This window comes from Dendroctonus ponderosae, unplaced genomic scaffold (assembly GCF_020466585.1).
Source record: "Dendroctonus ponderosae isolate FM_Combo_2020 unplaced genomic scaffold, Dpon_F_20191213v2 Dpon_F_20191213_6, whole genome shotgun sequence".
NCBI lineage: Eukaryota > Metazoa > Arthropoda > Insecta > Coleoptera > Curculionidae > Dendroctonus > Dendroctonus ponderosae.
This window is the reverse complement of record NW_026018814.1, coordinates 13,404,138-13,418,226: the sequence shown is the minus strand read 5'-3', so window position 1 is coordinate 13,418,226 and position 14,089 is coordinate 13,404,138. Positions and strand designations below refer to the sequence as shown.

General features: G+C 35.9%; 1 protein-coding gene across 4 annotated transcripts in view; it reads right to left on the bottom strand.

Annotated features, from left to right (window-relative positions):
* Positions 1-14,089, bottom strand: part of LOC109543823 — a 39,485-nt gene that overhangs the window by 14,128 nt on the left and 11,268 nt on the right. For 2 of the 4 annotated variants that reach the window (XM_019913709.2, XM_019913713.2), the window contains exons 3-15: positions 12,069-12,313; positions 11,721-11,982; positions 11,504-11,630; positions 11,143-11,344; positions 10,595-11,085; positions 9,044-9,541; positions 8,496-8,939; positions 8,230-8,412; positions 7,757-8,131; positions 6,655-6,963; positions 6,296-6,592; positions 4,379-4,621; positions 3,945-4,316 (exon numbers count right to left, since the gene is read on the bottom strand). In XM_019913709.2, the coding sequence (XP_019769268.2) occupies positions 3,945-4,316; positions 4,379-4,621; positions 6,296-6,592; positions 6,655-6,963; positions 7,757-8,131; positions 8,230-8,412; positions 8,496-8,939; positions 9,044-9,541; positions 10,595-11,085; positions 11,143-11,344; positions 11,504-11,630; positions 11,721-11,982; positions 12,069-12,313 (4,048 nt within the window). The remainder of the gene's footprint in view (positions 1-3,944; positions 4,317-4,378; positions 4,622-6,295; positions 6,593-6,654; positions 6,964-7,756; positions 8,132-8,229; positions 8,413-8,495; positions 8,940-9,043; positions 9,542-10,594; positions 11,086-11,142; positions 11,345-11,503; positions 11,631-11,720; positions 11,983-12,068; positions 12,314-14,089) is intronic. The other 2 variants (XM_019913712.2, XM_019913711.2) reach the window with 2 other exon arrangements.

The following is a 14,089-nucleotide window of genomic DNA, read 5'->3' as shown; positions in this document are numbered from 1 at the left end:
AGTTTGTTCCTGTTCCGTAGTTAAAGTTATACCGAGTGGAATAAAAGTTGGAAGCAGAAGAAAGAGTTTGATACTCGGCCATCCACGGTACAATATTTATTACTTTGATAACACTATACTATTTATCAATTGGGAGGGCGTTTATCAATCTCTCAAATAAATGTTAAGTTTAGTTTTGTCGCTATTTATACAATATTTACATTGGAGAACAACAGTCACATCAATCGCTTACTCAAACTTATTTTTTACTTAAATTCTAGCAAGTTATTGTCCAGTACAATACCACTCTTGTTTGGATTGATAGGTATAATCTTGTCAAGCTACAATATAATATAATATACACATGTGTGCGCATATATAATCTTATTGTTCTTTAGTGAATAGTATACTTAGTCTACGATTTAAAAATAGTTTTCATTTGTCGAAAGAAAAATAGCTATTTTAATATACAAAATTGGACACAATCTACAAGCAGCTGCGATTTTCTTCGGGGATGCGAAACGGATTCTTTTATAAACTCCCCAACTGTTCAATAGTTTTCTTCATTTCAAGAAACTGATGATGGGTCTACTGTATACCGGGTGGTTTTTCAAAATCTTGGAACACTGAAAATATTTTGGAAATTAGTGATCTTAGAAGGAAAAGTTTATCCGTGTTAGAAAAAAACGCCTACTTCAATCTTGTAGGCTAGGCGGCGGCCAAGTTTATGGCAACGAGAAAATCTAATTACAAGCTAGATAATTGATGTGAATAATACTCAATTTCAGGGATATTTTTTCGTAGGATCACTTATTTCCGAAATATTTCAGCGTTTCAAAATAAAATAAAAATCCATCCTACACACTTCGGATCCAAAAATGCACACATTGTTAATAGATGTAACTAAGTGAGTTCTAAATAAACTTCTATTACTTACTTTACCTGCTATAGGATTCAACGTTTATCTGAATATAAGTTGGGAAACTCAACCACAAATGTTTTGGTTCAAAATACATTATAAACTTAACAGCTTAAACAATTATATTATTTATAATGGATATTTAGGTCTATTAATAAAATATTACTAATATCACCTATATTTCATTTACATTTCGCCAAAAAATAGACTCTCACGGCCATTCTTTGAGACTGGATCGATCATTTTGATACAATTTCTTATAATACTTTCGCTAAAATTAATATACAGAGCAAGTTTTTTTCGATGACTAGTACAGGGATCTTCGTAACTAGAGCAGTTACGAAGAAGGTCAAATGGACAAAGAATTGTAGTTTTGAATGCTCTACTGGAAACCAATTTTATTTTTCTACAATTTGACAGCTGTCAAGAGATATTTCGGAAAAACTTATTTATCATAAATTTTCAAATTACTCCTAGTTCCGTTGATATTAATTTGACAGGAAAACATTAAATAGAAAACTTTAAAGAAAGGTTAAAAAGAAAATTGAATTTCCAACAAAATGGCATATGACATTTCTCCAAATTAACTGTCATTTTTGACATGACACAAATTTAAATTTTTTAAAATGGCAATCATGCTTGATTTTCATTCAACTTTAGCGAATAGAGCATTTTATTACGATTTCTAAGATATGTCACATTGTTCGAATTTTTTCGAAAATAAACAACGTCTGCGAACAATTAATTTTCAACTTAGTTGATCGAAGTTAGCCATGGAAAATAGTACAAGACATACAGCATAGTTTCCATAGTAACAAATAATAACAGTATGCTTCACTGTTTATTTTGACAATTACGTTTAAGTTGGCAATAACTTTATTTAAACTAAGACGGCTGCTTATTTAAAGTGTTTATTACAAAAATATTAACTGATCTATAGCGAGTTATTAAAACAAATTTTAACATTTTTTGACGAAGCTAATTTAGCAGAGAGGCAGGAAATATTCTTTCAACAAGACGGCACTCCGTCTCATAATATGAGAGAAATTTTACCATTAATACGTCTATATTTTGGTGATCAAAAAAACCACAAAAAACCCACTCCATTAGACTTTTTTGTGGGGTGAGGATGATGGGTGATCAAAGATGAGGTGTGCCGGAAAAATATCAAAAAGTAGAAGAACTAAAACTAAATGCAATTTTTAAAACATCGAACTCTGTAAAAAGATGTGCTTTAAATTGTATTAATTAGGAAGTACAATTAATACCTTTTATTTTATTTTTTAGTTCATAGTTCTAAGACATTTTCAACATATTATCCGCTTAGGTAGTTAGAAGTAAAACTTTTTAATATTTTTAAAATTTGTCATTTTAGGAAAAAAATGTTACTAAATTAATTCTACCCAAAAGAATTAATTTGACCTCGATTTTGTGCACGATGTCGGGGGCTCCATTTAAAAATAAGAGTTTTTCTTAAATATCTTTAATGCGATGTTCAATTGTTCTTTTAGCATCACCAACCAGCGTAAAAAATACAACTCTTTGTCATTTAAACCAAGACACTAATAACAAAGTTACCAATGGTGCGCCCTTAATTTGGTACAGCCTGTATATCAAATTATCACAGGATTATGTTATAGGTAGTTTTCCTAAAAGTTAGTTTCTAAAACGGCGGAGAGACAGCAATACAAACAATAAATAAATACATAATAAATTACACAATAAATAAAGTCAGACATATAAACAATAAATAAAGTAAATTTTTAGTCCGAAAAAGTATTAAGATGAGTTAAAAATAGTGTTCCTCCGACAAAAAAATCGTTTTTTATGGTTCTTGCAGTGCATTGACTGTTCAACGTTGGCTGTCAGGTTCGTTATCACATTAACGACCATTTTTCGTTTCTCAACCATGAATATCTTCTGGCTCATGGCCTCTTCTGGTACTAGTCTTTCTTTTCATAGCCAGATGCTTAAATTGGTACTTTTCAGGTTACCGCATAATATGTTCAAAGTACTCAAAAGCTTGCGTTATTTGATTGTTAGAAATATTTCAAGCTTTTTGTTCCATATAGCAAGTATGTAATTCGCTTTTTTCACCAAACTGATTCTTGGCAGCCGTCGGTACACCCACATTCGACAAAAGCATCGAGGGCGCTCAAGCATTGAAATTGTATTTGTCGACGACTCCATTCCGAATTCGAGAAATACCGAATACTCGTAACTTCTAACCATTCTCAATATGCCTATGTAGAGTTATCAATGTAATTCTTTAATGACTGAATGTGTTCAGTGTTGCTCGCAAAAAACCAGAGAAATGGTATTGTTTATAATTTCTCTGCTGATAACAAATCGAGTCTTGCTCTTTTGTAAGAGCCCCACTGAATACATATGAAGTAATAACGGAGACAGAACAGTAAGATTATGACTGATTCTCAATAATTCTCACATCTCTGTCATCTATTCCAGAAGTTAAAGCGTTTGATCTACCTGCACTCTCGTCAGGCCTTTTCTAAATTAATTAGACACCGATTTGCGTCAGAATATTTATAATCCCATCTAATCAAACATTGAAGTGGGAGAAGATTCTCTCCGGATAGACTTAATCAAATCAAATAAATTTCGTCCGTCTGCGTTAAAACTACTGATATTTAAATTTTCGGAGCAAAACAGCTTAATTCGTCTTTTTTCTAAAGAGCGCCGTCTTTCTACCTCAGAAAAAATAAAAATCAGATCTTTAACTTGTGGTAGCGTACGAAAATGAAAAACCATTTCCCACGAGACTAAATTCTTTAGATTTGATTTAATCCCTCCGTATATACTAACCCAATAAACGTATTTTTAATGTCGGGATTTTGTACGTATGGCTAACAACTTCTTAGATACAATTGACCACATTTTTTAGTTGCTCTTCCGTTTCAAGAAAGAAACCAACATCGTTTTTAAGTAGCAAAATCATAATTAATGTTGCTGGATTTTTGGTTCATATAAGCACCATCACGCCTTATGTTTCAGACCATATTTTTAAATCTGATAACATATAACTTACCTTAAGTGTCGAAATATCTTCTTTTCCTACATCACTTTTCGTAATGTCTTTTTCTAGGTCACCCTGTAATGTACAGGTTAAGTCACAGCAAGGCTTCGAGTCGCTTCTGTGAATGCACTCGTTTTCATTTACGTCCTCAGTTGTCCTGTCAGGAGACCGATCCAATGTACATGAATTATCGGAATTGTTCGACTGTGTTAGAATTGTGTTGTTGCCTTTCTGGAGTTTAATTGGCAGTTCCTCTTGATGTGGCTCCAAACCTTCCATTTTAGCAAGCTGAGCCTCAATATCGAGCATGTCAGGCACTTGTGTTTTAGACGTGGGAACCACCACATTAGGTAATATGATATCAGCGTGCGGACTTTGGCTCGCCTAGTAAAAAATCCATTAGAAATAATTGAAGCAATTAACCATATCAAAGTATAAATTCCTACCTGATTTGGACTTTTCTCACTTAATGCGTCCATACTTTCAATACCGCTATCTTCTCCCTGCCCTCCGCTGCTTCCAGAATTAGGTGATCGGCCTCCCGACGTCACCACATTATTCAGTTGTTTATCTTGTAGCGAATCTATAGACTTTCGATCTCTATCTGCTAAATTGCACTTCTCCGGTTCTGGCGACTTCTCTTGTGATATTTCCGATATCTGATTAGGGTCTGAAGAACTTTGGAGACCCTAAAGTAAAAGCATTTTATTAGCAACCTTATGAAGTGAATATTAGGTCGATTTTGTGTAACTGTAAAAAGTATTTAGTGAAGAAAAATTATTAAGTCCTTTACGTTCTACAGACCTACAATTGGACCACTTTCAAAAGAAAATAATAAGAAACTGGAGGCTTTATTAAAATGTAATAAATTTGCTTAATCACCTGCTATTTTAAATTAAATTTGGTGTGTATATTTCAGCTGTACCAATTTATAAATTCACCGAACTCGAAACAAATGTCAAAAACAACACCATGTTATAAAAGATACCAAAAGTCTGCCATGATATTTCAAAAAGCACCAGAACGCAAAACAAATAAGACCAATTTTCAAATTGTGCAAATGCCTGCTATAATAGTTTTCTTGATTAAGAAAAGCACGCCTTTGGGCGTCTATAGGAAAATAAAAATAGCATGCATCTTGAAAACAGCATTAATTTTCATTTAAATTGTCTAAAACGAGGTTTTCTCCATTGATTAACATCTCTATTAGGGGTGCTACAACTCTGCGTATCTAAAAGCAGGGCTACATATTTAACTTTACCAAATTTGTTTAAAAAATATAATTAAGATTAAACAATTAAAAATGAAGGTGTTCTGATTTCTGAATATAAAAGTACTAGTCTGCACTGCTGGTTCTAATTTATTATTAAAATTATTTTCTATTTAGTAATTCAAACTGTTGGTTCGCTATTGTGGTCATCACTGGCTTGCTATGCATTTTCTTTTCACACTTAAAATAAAGTTGACGCTGCACCGAGTGGGACAAAATGTAACTATGAAGGAGTACAATTTTGAGAATGTCCAGTCTTTCAAATATCTAAGTTCTCTGATAACAGTGGACAATACCGGGGACAATATAATAGAAGAAGGTAAAACACCGAGTAACCCAGGGAAACAACTGTTTCTTCTCTGTGCAGAAGATGCTGAAGACCAAATATATTACAAGGTCAACAAACTAACATTGACCAGCAAACTAGCGAATATAGAATACAGACCAATAACGAATTCTCTCCACTATATCACTCCCCAGACATAGTACAAAAAAAAATCCGGCAGACTAAGATGGATCGACCACATCCCGCGTAGTAATAACAAAAGGCTTATAAATACCATATAGGAGGAGGTCCCAACAGGAAAGACATACGCTGAGATTTAGAGACAACATTCGCAAAAACTTGCAAATAATGTTAATTGCCAACTGGGAAAATGTTGTCCTAGACCGCATACGATATAGAGAGGTGGTCCAAGCAGCCCAGGTCCCCCCAAACTCATAAAAACCCTAATAAAGACCCCAGTGAGCTGTTCGCCAAACAAAATACCTAGAGAAACCAATATATGGAATATAATCCCTATTCGTGGGACATGGCACTATTAATATCGACAAAACCTGGACGAAAGTATGCCGCGTCCAGACTTAAACGGGTCTCTTATAGGTATTTCCACGAACATTGTTTCCAGTTTCCAGTGAATAACCGTAATTAAATCTCAAATGTTTTCAGTGGATTATAAAGTAATCAGGCCCCACTGTGTATTGATTTCAGATTTATTATGTAGAAACACATACGCGAAGTTTCATCTTAATCAAATTCAAACACAATTTAGTCCAACATGAAACTTTGCAACCATAAACATAGCTCCTTTACCTTTTCCGTCATATTTGCTATTCCCCCTCCATCCACCTGCACATGACCCATTACTTCGACAGTCCGATGCGGTGGACGAGGAATTCCCTTTTCTCCTATGACGCCCTCCATGAGGCTTTGCTTAAATTTGGCTTCCATATCCATATCCAATGCAGTTGGTAACGACACAGGTACAGTAGTTTGCTGTTTCTTATCTGACGGCGATGGAGGAGTATTCAGATTAAGATTGGACTTGGGTGTAGAGTATATTTTCCGACTATTATTTTCCTTGATTTTAAAGCTATCCTTGATTTTTAGCTGCAATTGATAGAGTTTAATAAATAAACGTATAACTACGAAACACACGTTAACAACATTACCTTATCTTTTCGAATTTTCTGCGGAAGGACACCCACCGTTCCAACATTGGTAGACCCCAAAACAGAAGGCACAACTTCATCTTCGTTAAGTCTTTTTTCACCCTCCGACTGGCTAAGTCGCCTTCTTTTTTCATCTGATACCAGGGCACCATTCGTATCATGTCTCTTGTTGTTTAATCGAACAAGCTCGGAGTCAGACCCACGTCGCTCCTTTTGCTTGTCTTTCGCATAATGATGATTGTGCAAGTATTTCGAGATTGTATTGTTCTGTGGCGAGTGAGGCAGATCTGATAGTGTCGCCAGAAGATCCTGAACAAAGTTGATATTACAGATCACGTAATCAGAAATCCAAGATCATTGTATTGCATTTTGGATGTCAATTTCGCCAGTACTTTAAGTATAGTAATTTAGAACATGTCTGAAGATTTGCGAATACAGGGTTATTCAGATTATACGAGACGCAACATTGCGGTTAAGCTATTTAATTTTAATAAAATACCATTTCATAAATAAACGGAGAACCGCCGGTGGTACATTTTAAAATTATTTTCAGGATTGAAGTACAAGGTGTCCCAATTAGTAGATTCAACCCAAAGTTGCATTTTTTAAATAGAATACCCTCTTTACTATTATGTTATTAGTGTCTGCGATCGAAATAAATGCGAGTTTTATTATTTATTATTAAGGTTTATCATATTTAAAGCTTACGGTTTCAGAGATATTTGGGGTTTTGCGGAATTGAAGACCTTCATTTAAGTTCAAATTCTCAACACCCATTTTGCATTTCAAATAAAAATATTTAATAATCTGAATAATCCTGTATACATGTGGGTTAATCGTATCAATTTCCATTCCAACAATCTCAAGGAAATTATGAAAGTAAATAAGTAGTTGTGAAATTTACACCAAAATAAAATAAAATAAAATAATGTGAAAAATGTTGAGAAGTTTGATAAAGTTAAAAATCCATTAAATATATTTGCATCCATATGCCTCACCATTCTGAAACGCGTAGATGGCAGCATTCGGAAAATTGCAATTTTGTAAAATAAGCTGTTTAAATTTAAATAAAATAACGAGTTTAATTTTAACAAATTCCTACCTTATGCTCATGATTCGTCTTTAGCCTCTTCGCTTTCCTATGCTCACTGATATCGCCACCTTCTTGATCGCTACCTCCATCTTTCCTGGTCTTATTCTGCAATTTCCTTGCTTTCTTTACCACAGGAGTTCCATCGGGATTCAGTTTCACCTTATTTTTAATCACCGCCGAATTACGTCCACGCAGGGATATGTGAAGCGGTGGCACACGAAGTTCTTCGCTACCCCCCGGAGCTAAACTGATCGGAGTCATTATTGAGGTAGACGCCTTCTTTGGCTGCTGAGTGTTGATGAAGCTGACGTCGACCTTGTATGCAGGATTGATCGGTTCATTCTTTTCTAGCTTAAGACGAAGCTTGATTTTCTCCGGAGGCAACTAGAAAAGTTAATTGATAGTAGCATTTAACTATAGTTATACGTAATTTAAAATAATTTCATGTATGGACTAACTAAAAAAGTGATAATTCGGCTTACTTTATGAGCCGGTGAATCCCTTCCTTCCCTCTTCAGTTTTGAATTTTTAACTCTTGAATGCTTTCCTTCAGTGCTTGACCTCGTTTCACTGTCACTTTGATCTGTATTCGTATCGGGTCTAGTCGTTGAATTAGTATCCTCATCGGACAGGCCCAGAGGCGAGGGTAAACCAGTGAAAACATCCTAGAATACCAATTGCCAATTAAGAAAAGATTTAAAAAATGCCAGGGATTAAGGTGGTTAATATAAAAGGTAAAACTGCAAACCTTGACATCTTCAGTGTCGCTTTCTTCTCCCCCAGAATGGGGTTCTAATTCTCCCGTTAGTGGATTTATAAGAAATTTTCTCCCGTCTGCATCCACATTATTTGTACTAGCTTCGATGGCTGGATCAATTAGTGCTATGTTGCTTGCATTATTATTACTTCCATTTTCTTCGCACAAATTGGACGAGCCATCTGAGTTTGCACTGAGCCCGGTACTCAATAGCTCCAATTCTGAGAGTTCAGGCAAAGCATCGTGTTCTAAAGTAGGTAAAAGTTCATCCAACTCATCCGGTTTTAAATCGGTTAAAGACGGTGCCAAATCTAGGATGTTTGATGGATTTCCCATTAGTGACTCCCAATTTCGCGAGATGGCAACATTATATGGTGGTGGCGATGGCAATGGCTTTTTAACAACTGATTCTACAGACGCAGTCTGAAACATTCCCTATTATAAGAATGATTAATTGTAATCTATACTAACTGTTAGCAGTATATGATAATATAAAAAATCTGGACTATAAACAAATTTAAATTGCAATCAACACATACCTGAGTACTTAGAACATCAGACTGAGTTATTCCCATTGAAATATTGCATCGCATCTGTGGCTGTCCATGAGTCATCATGCCAACATTAATACTTTGACCAACAATGCTATGCGCAGCTGCTTGCCCACTTCTAATAATACCACTTCCTACTAAGCCTCCTATACTTCCAGGTGTCAGCATATGATTGCTTCCAGACATTGCAACATTACTTCCAGACACTCCGTTGCCGCGATCGGATAGTATCGAATTCGTGTTACTGGACAACAATTTCGCTTGATTCTGATGCAGTAAAGTGTTTTGGAGCGAAGGTGCAAGGTTATTCTGAGTAAACATGACTGTTTTCTGGGGAATGTTCGTTATTTGTTGTTGTTGTTGACGTAACAGCACCTGTGCAGTTTGCGTCTGTATCAAAGGCATACTTGTACGCTGCACCTGATGCAACGGAATGTTGCTCTGGATGGATGAACCCATTACTTGATTAGATACCAGTTTATTAACCTGAAACGCATAATCACTAGTGTCTACCCAAAATAATGTATTCTATATTTGCATTTTGCAATAGACTGATTTTTAAGTAGTAAATTTACGAACAAAGAACATGAACGATTGAATGCCAAATAAATAACTGAGTTAATTCGTATAAGATTTGACAGTAGTCTAGGAGCCACAATGTATTTGCGGCTCAACTACCTTTGCTACTTCAGTTTGCATTTCGTAATTGAGTACTTTAATAAATGCTATCTGATAAGTGAAAAAAATGCCATATAATTATTAAATACATTTTGTGGGATAACCACATTTAGTATTGCATGGAAGAAAATTTTGACTTTTACGAAAGTGTAATACGATATATCTAATATGTAAAAGAGCGACAAACAGTAAAACTTTCTTTTTGGAATTAACTGACTTTCATTCACGATTAATCATGTAAGTTTTCCAGATTGTATTTCCAATTTTAATATTAACAATGTTCGTGTGTATATTAACCCATATTAATATTTAAACTGATCCATTGGTATATTAATGTTTGTTCATCCTAAAACTTACGTAGCAAAACTGCCCACACGTGTATGTATGATAATAATTTAAAATTCTAAAATGTGGGATTCCATTCTTTCCCAAATTTTATGGTCCTGATTGCTTGCCTCCTAAGAGTCCTACTAAAGTCTACTGAGCCTTACTAATTTTAGAATGTTTAAGTTATTATAATTTTAAAGTATTTAGTAATTAGTAATGACAGGCTGTGCTAATAAATAATATAACCGTCTTCATAAAAAGCCCACAATTTTAATTAATTTTATGTATATGTATGGAATTTAAAAAAAAAATAACAACTGGTTGTTTTAGACAAACTGATAATGGTGGAAACAGGCCGAAATGTGAAGCAAATTGACTAAATTGTGTTATTGTAAATAAATGAACCCAGGAACATTGTTTATATTAAATTTCAGGATTAATAAATCAATAAGTGGTTTTACAAATTTGGCCGCTTGGCGAGTATTTTTTTAACAACGAATTAAATATTATACGTATTATAATTTGGCAACTTACCGCAATGATACTGCCTTGGGGTGTCCTTTGATATTGTGGCATGTTCGACTGGGCACTTGGTTGAATAAAAGGTCTTTTCCGCGCACCAAACATGACTTGTTGACCCATCGCATTATTGGAATTATTTGTAATGTTATTTGCAGCATTTGCCAAGGAATTGGCTATATTATTAATGGCTAATTGAGTGCTTGTCACAACAGAACTATGGGGAGCCATATGAGTGCCGGAACTATTTGCCATTGGGCTGCTGTTTGAGGCTATTGAGGTCAATAAGGCGCTTGGTGGTGACACTGACGAATTACTGCTAACTAGATTACTACTAAGATTATTGTTACTCGAATTCACTAGCACGTTAGCCTGAGAGGTGATGAGGTGATTGGATGACACCTGATGCGGAGCTGACGAATTAGGTTTGATTTGCTGGGTCTGTACAGAAGGCACCGTTGTACTGGGCAAACATATTTGCGGTGAAGGTGGAGCTAATATGCCTGCTAACAATATTTGAAGGATTAGTTACCTAATTTGGCTTCAACAAGAAAACATCTTACCTGTAGCTTTAGTAGACAGTGGTGGAGGAGGGGGTCGCATTTGTCTCACTACAGTTGACGTTGACGTTGCCTTCACGGGCAAATCTGGTAACCTACTAATTGTGTTTGAACTCGCGACAGAAGTTATACCAACTTGTTGATCATTCTGAAGCAGATTAACCAGAAGCGGGCTGGAAATCGTCACTACCGGTTGATTAGCAGGCTATAAAGTAATAGAAACATGTCAAATCAACAAAACATTTGCAATTTCAATGCAATCACGCTGGATTTTTCTGTTAAATCAATCTTAGCAATTTTCTACAAATACTTTTAAGTTGTAATCAGTTTACTGGTAGTTAATAATAAATTAAAAAAAATGTACCTGTACTAGTGCGGTATTAGATAACTGTCGGACCCCTGGATAAGGAGGAGGCAAAAATGGTGGCGGAGGCTCCATGTTGCTATTTCTCGCGGCATTCGGTGCTCCACTACTACCATTATTGCTTTGGCTGTAAATAGGTTGACACGAGTAAAAATTAAATTTTCCAATAAACTTGGTAATAGAAGAGATTTAATAAACGATTAAGCATTTTGCTTACCTATGAATAGCTTGATTCATGCTGGCAAAGGGAAACGGCCCTGCATAAGGCGGCTTATTAAGGGAATTAGTACTGATAGTACTTTGTGGCGGACCCATGTTGGTGCCCACTCGTGGTACCACTGAATCGGGAGGACATACCACGTTGGGCGACTTGAATTGCACTTGAGAACTGCTAGCGGAACTGCCCGAAATTCCGCTTGCATTAGGCAGCAATGCTCCCAATCCGAGAGGAACAGAGCTTGGATTACTAGTGGAACCATCTGGAAAATATTTCGTTACATGTTAGTTTGAATGATTAATAAATACATATTAATAAACATTGTTTTTTGCAGTGTTTGCGAATTACCTTGAGTGGTCCTTAAAATAACTTCTTGGGGCTCTCCATTGGCGCCTTGCAACCGCAGAGAAACAGCTCCCTCGCCATCCAGTTGAACGCTCAGTATACCAAGCGCGCGTAGCTGCGACGCTCCTTGCTGCGCGAGCTGTCTGAGACGCAACGCCGCCTCGCGCGGCACCGACAGCGTCACGCGCACAGAGTTCCACGGCTCCAGCTTGCGAACTTTCACCGGAACGCCCAAGAGACCATTCAACCTGCAGAATTATAAGTTTATTCGACATAATCGACATTGTCCTCAATTAGAGTTGTTCAGATAAAATTTCTACTACTAATGCATAATGTAATTCTGCTACACTGCTGCCCATCAATATCATATCGTGTCTTATTCATTTAGTTACATCTCCAGTACTCTCGATTCAACAGTTATATCTCCATACCGAACCGACTGATTTTTGGTTACCTTTATCAGTTCAAAACTATCGGGAAACATTTCGGTCATGGACACAACAAAAACTTAAATTAGTAGCACCTACAGTAAGTAATGTATGAGTGGCCCAAACTAGGGCTCGGAATTTTTTTAAATCTGAAATTCGAATATTCGTTTAGTGGTTTATTCGAATAGTAAAATTATTCGAATACTCGAATATCTCACGAATATTCGAATATTCGATTACCGTTTTCCAAGAAGAAAAATCGTTATCTCATATCATTTTTGGCAACTAGCCGCAACGCATAAAAAAGTGCCTTTGTCGGCACATTAATTGTAACACCGCGCAAAAGTTGATGACGCGAATCACCAGAACACAGAGACGTAATTTTATATTCATTTGCAGGAGAGTAAATATGATTGTTTTCATTTGCTTGTAAATATATGGGTATTTGTTTAAATGCTTGTAGAATATGAATCATTTATTTTATAAAAGTATACAAAATGCATATAAAGATATTTGCACCTCGTGAGTTTGATAATGTTGGTGTATTCGAGTATTCGATTATTCGAGTATTCGAGTATTCGAATATTCGAATATTCGAGCTATGACTACACATAATTATTCGCTTTTTGAATATTCGAATACTCGGATTATTCGAGTTTGATTCCGAGCCCTAGTCCAAACCCCTTGTAACTCAAACTACGCAAAAAAATGTTTGCTAACTCTTTAGCAATTGCTACTTTTAGCAATTGCATAAAATTATATCCATAGTATGTGAACCCCTCATATTTGTAATCCAAACACTTTATGACAACTTTGCAAGGGGTCCCGTTGTTTAGTTGTTTTTGTTAGTAGACACATTTAACTTAAACCATTACCTTTAAACGACAGCCTGTCACAATTACCCTAAAGTCATTTGCTAAAATGTTACGGCGTCTGCATGTAGACTCCGCCCAATCGTGATATCTATATATGAAGTAATGTTTGTACCACTCAATTGTACGAGAATGTGCAAAAATTGTTGCAGTGAGTACAGAGTAGTTCTGAAGAAGAAAGAATTAATGTTTGAATAATGGGCCGCTAGACGAACTTTGCCTCGAACCTCGAGATGGGTACTGGATTTTGATAGAACCAGACTTTGGGACCAGACAGCCCTTGTCTCTCTTATTGTACTACTACAGAAGTGCAGAGATCAGCGCAGCAAAACCGTATTTGCCTGTTTTGTTGACTATGAAAAGCCGTTCGATCGTGTTCAACATGCAAAACTCATTACTAACTAAGTCCCGTATTTATCCGAGCCTCAAGTACGATTGAGATTTATAAACGATTCTCATTCTCAAGCCAGTGCTTGTACGAAATCGTCAAATTTACAGGGACCTAGAGTGGGAGCCACTGCGAGATCTACTGAAAAGAAAATCAGCCACGACCTTCGAAAAGGCCGAAAACCACCCCTTTGAGGAGCTACGAAATGCCGTAGCTTACTCCCCAGAGGACAATGGGGCCAGACACCAGATGGCCCAATAGGGCAATAAATAGGTACAAGCAGTAAACTGTAGAGTGCTGTAAGTGTATAACTTTTAGGATAGAGTGATAGAAGTA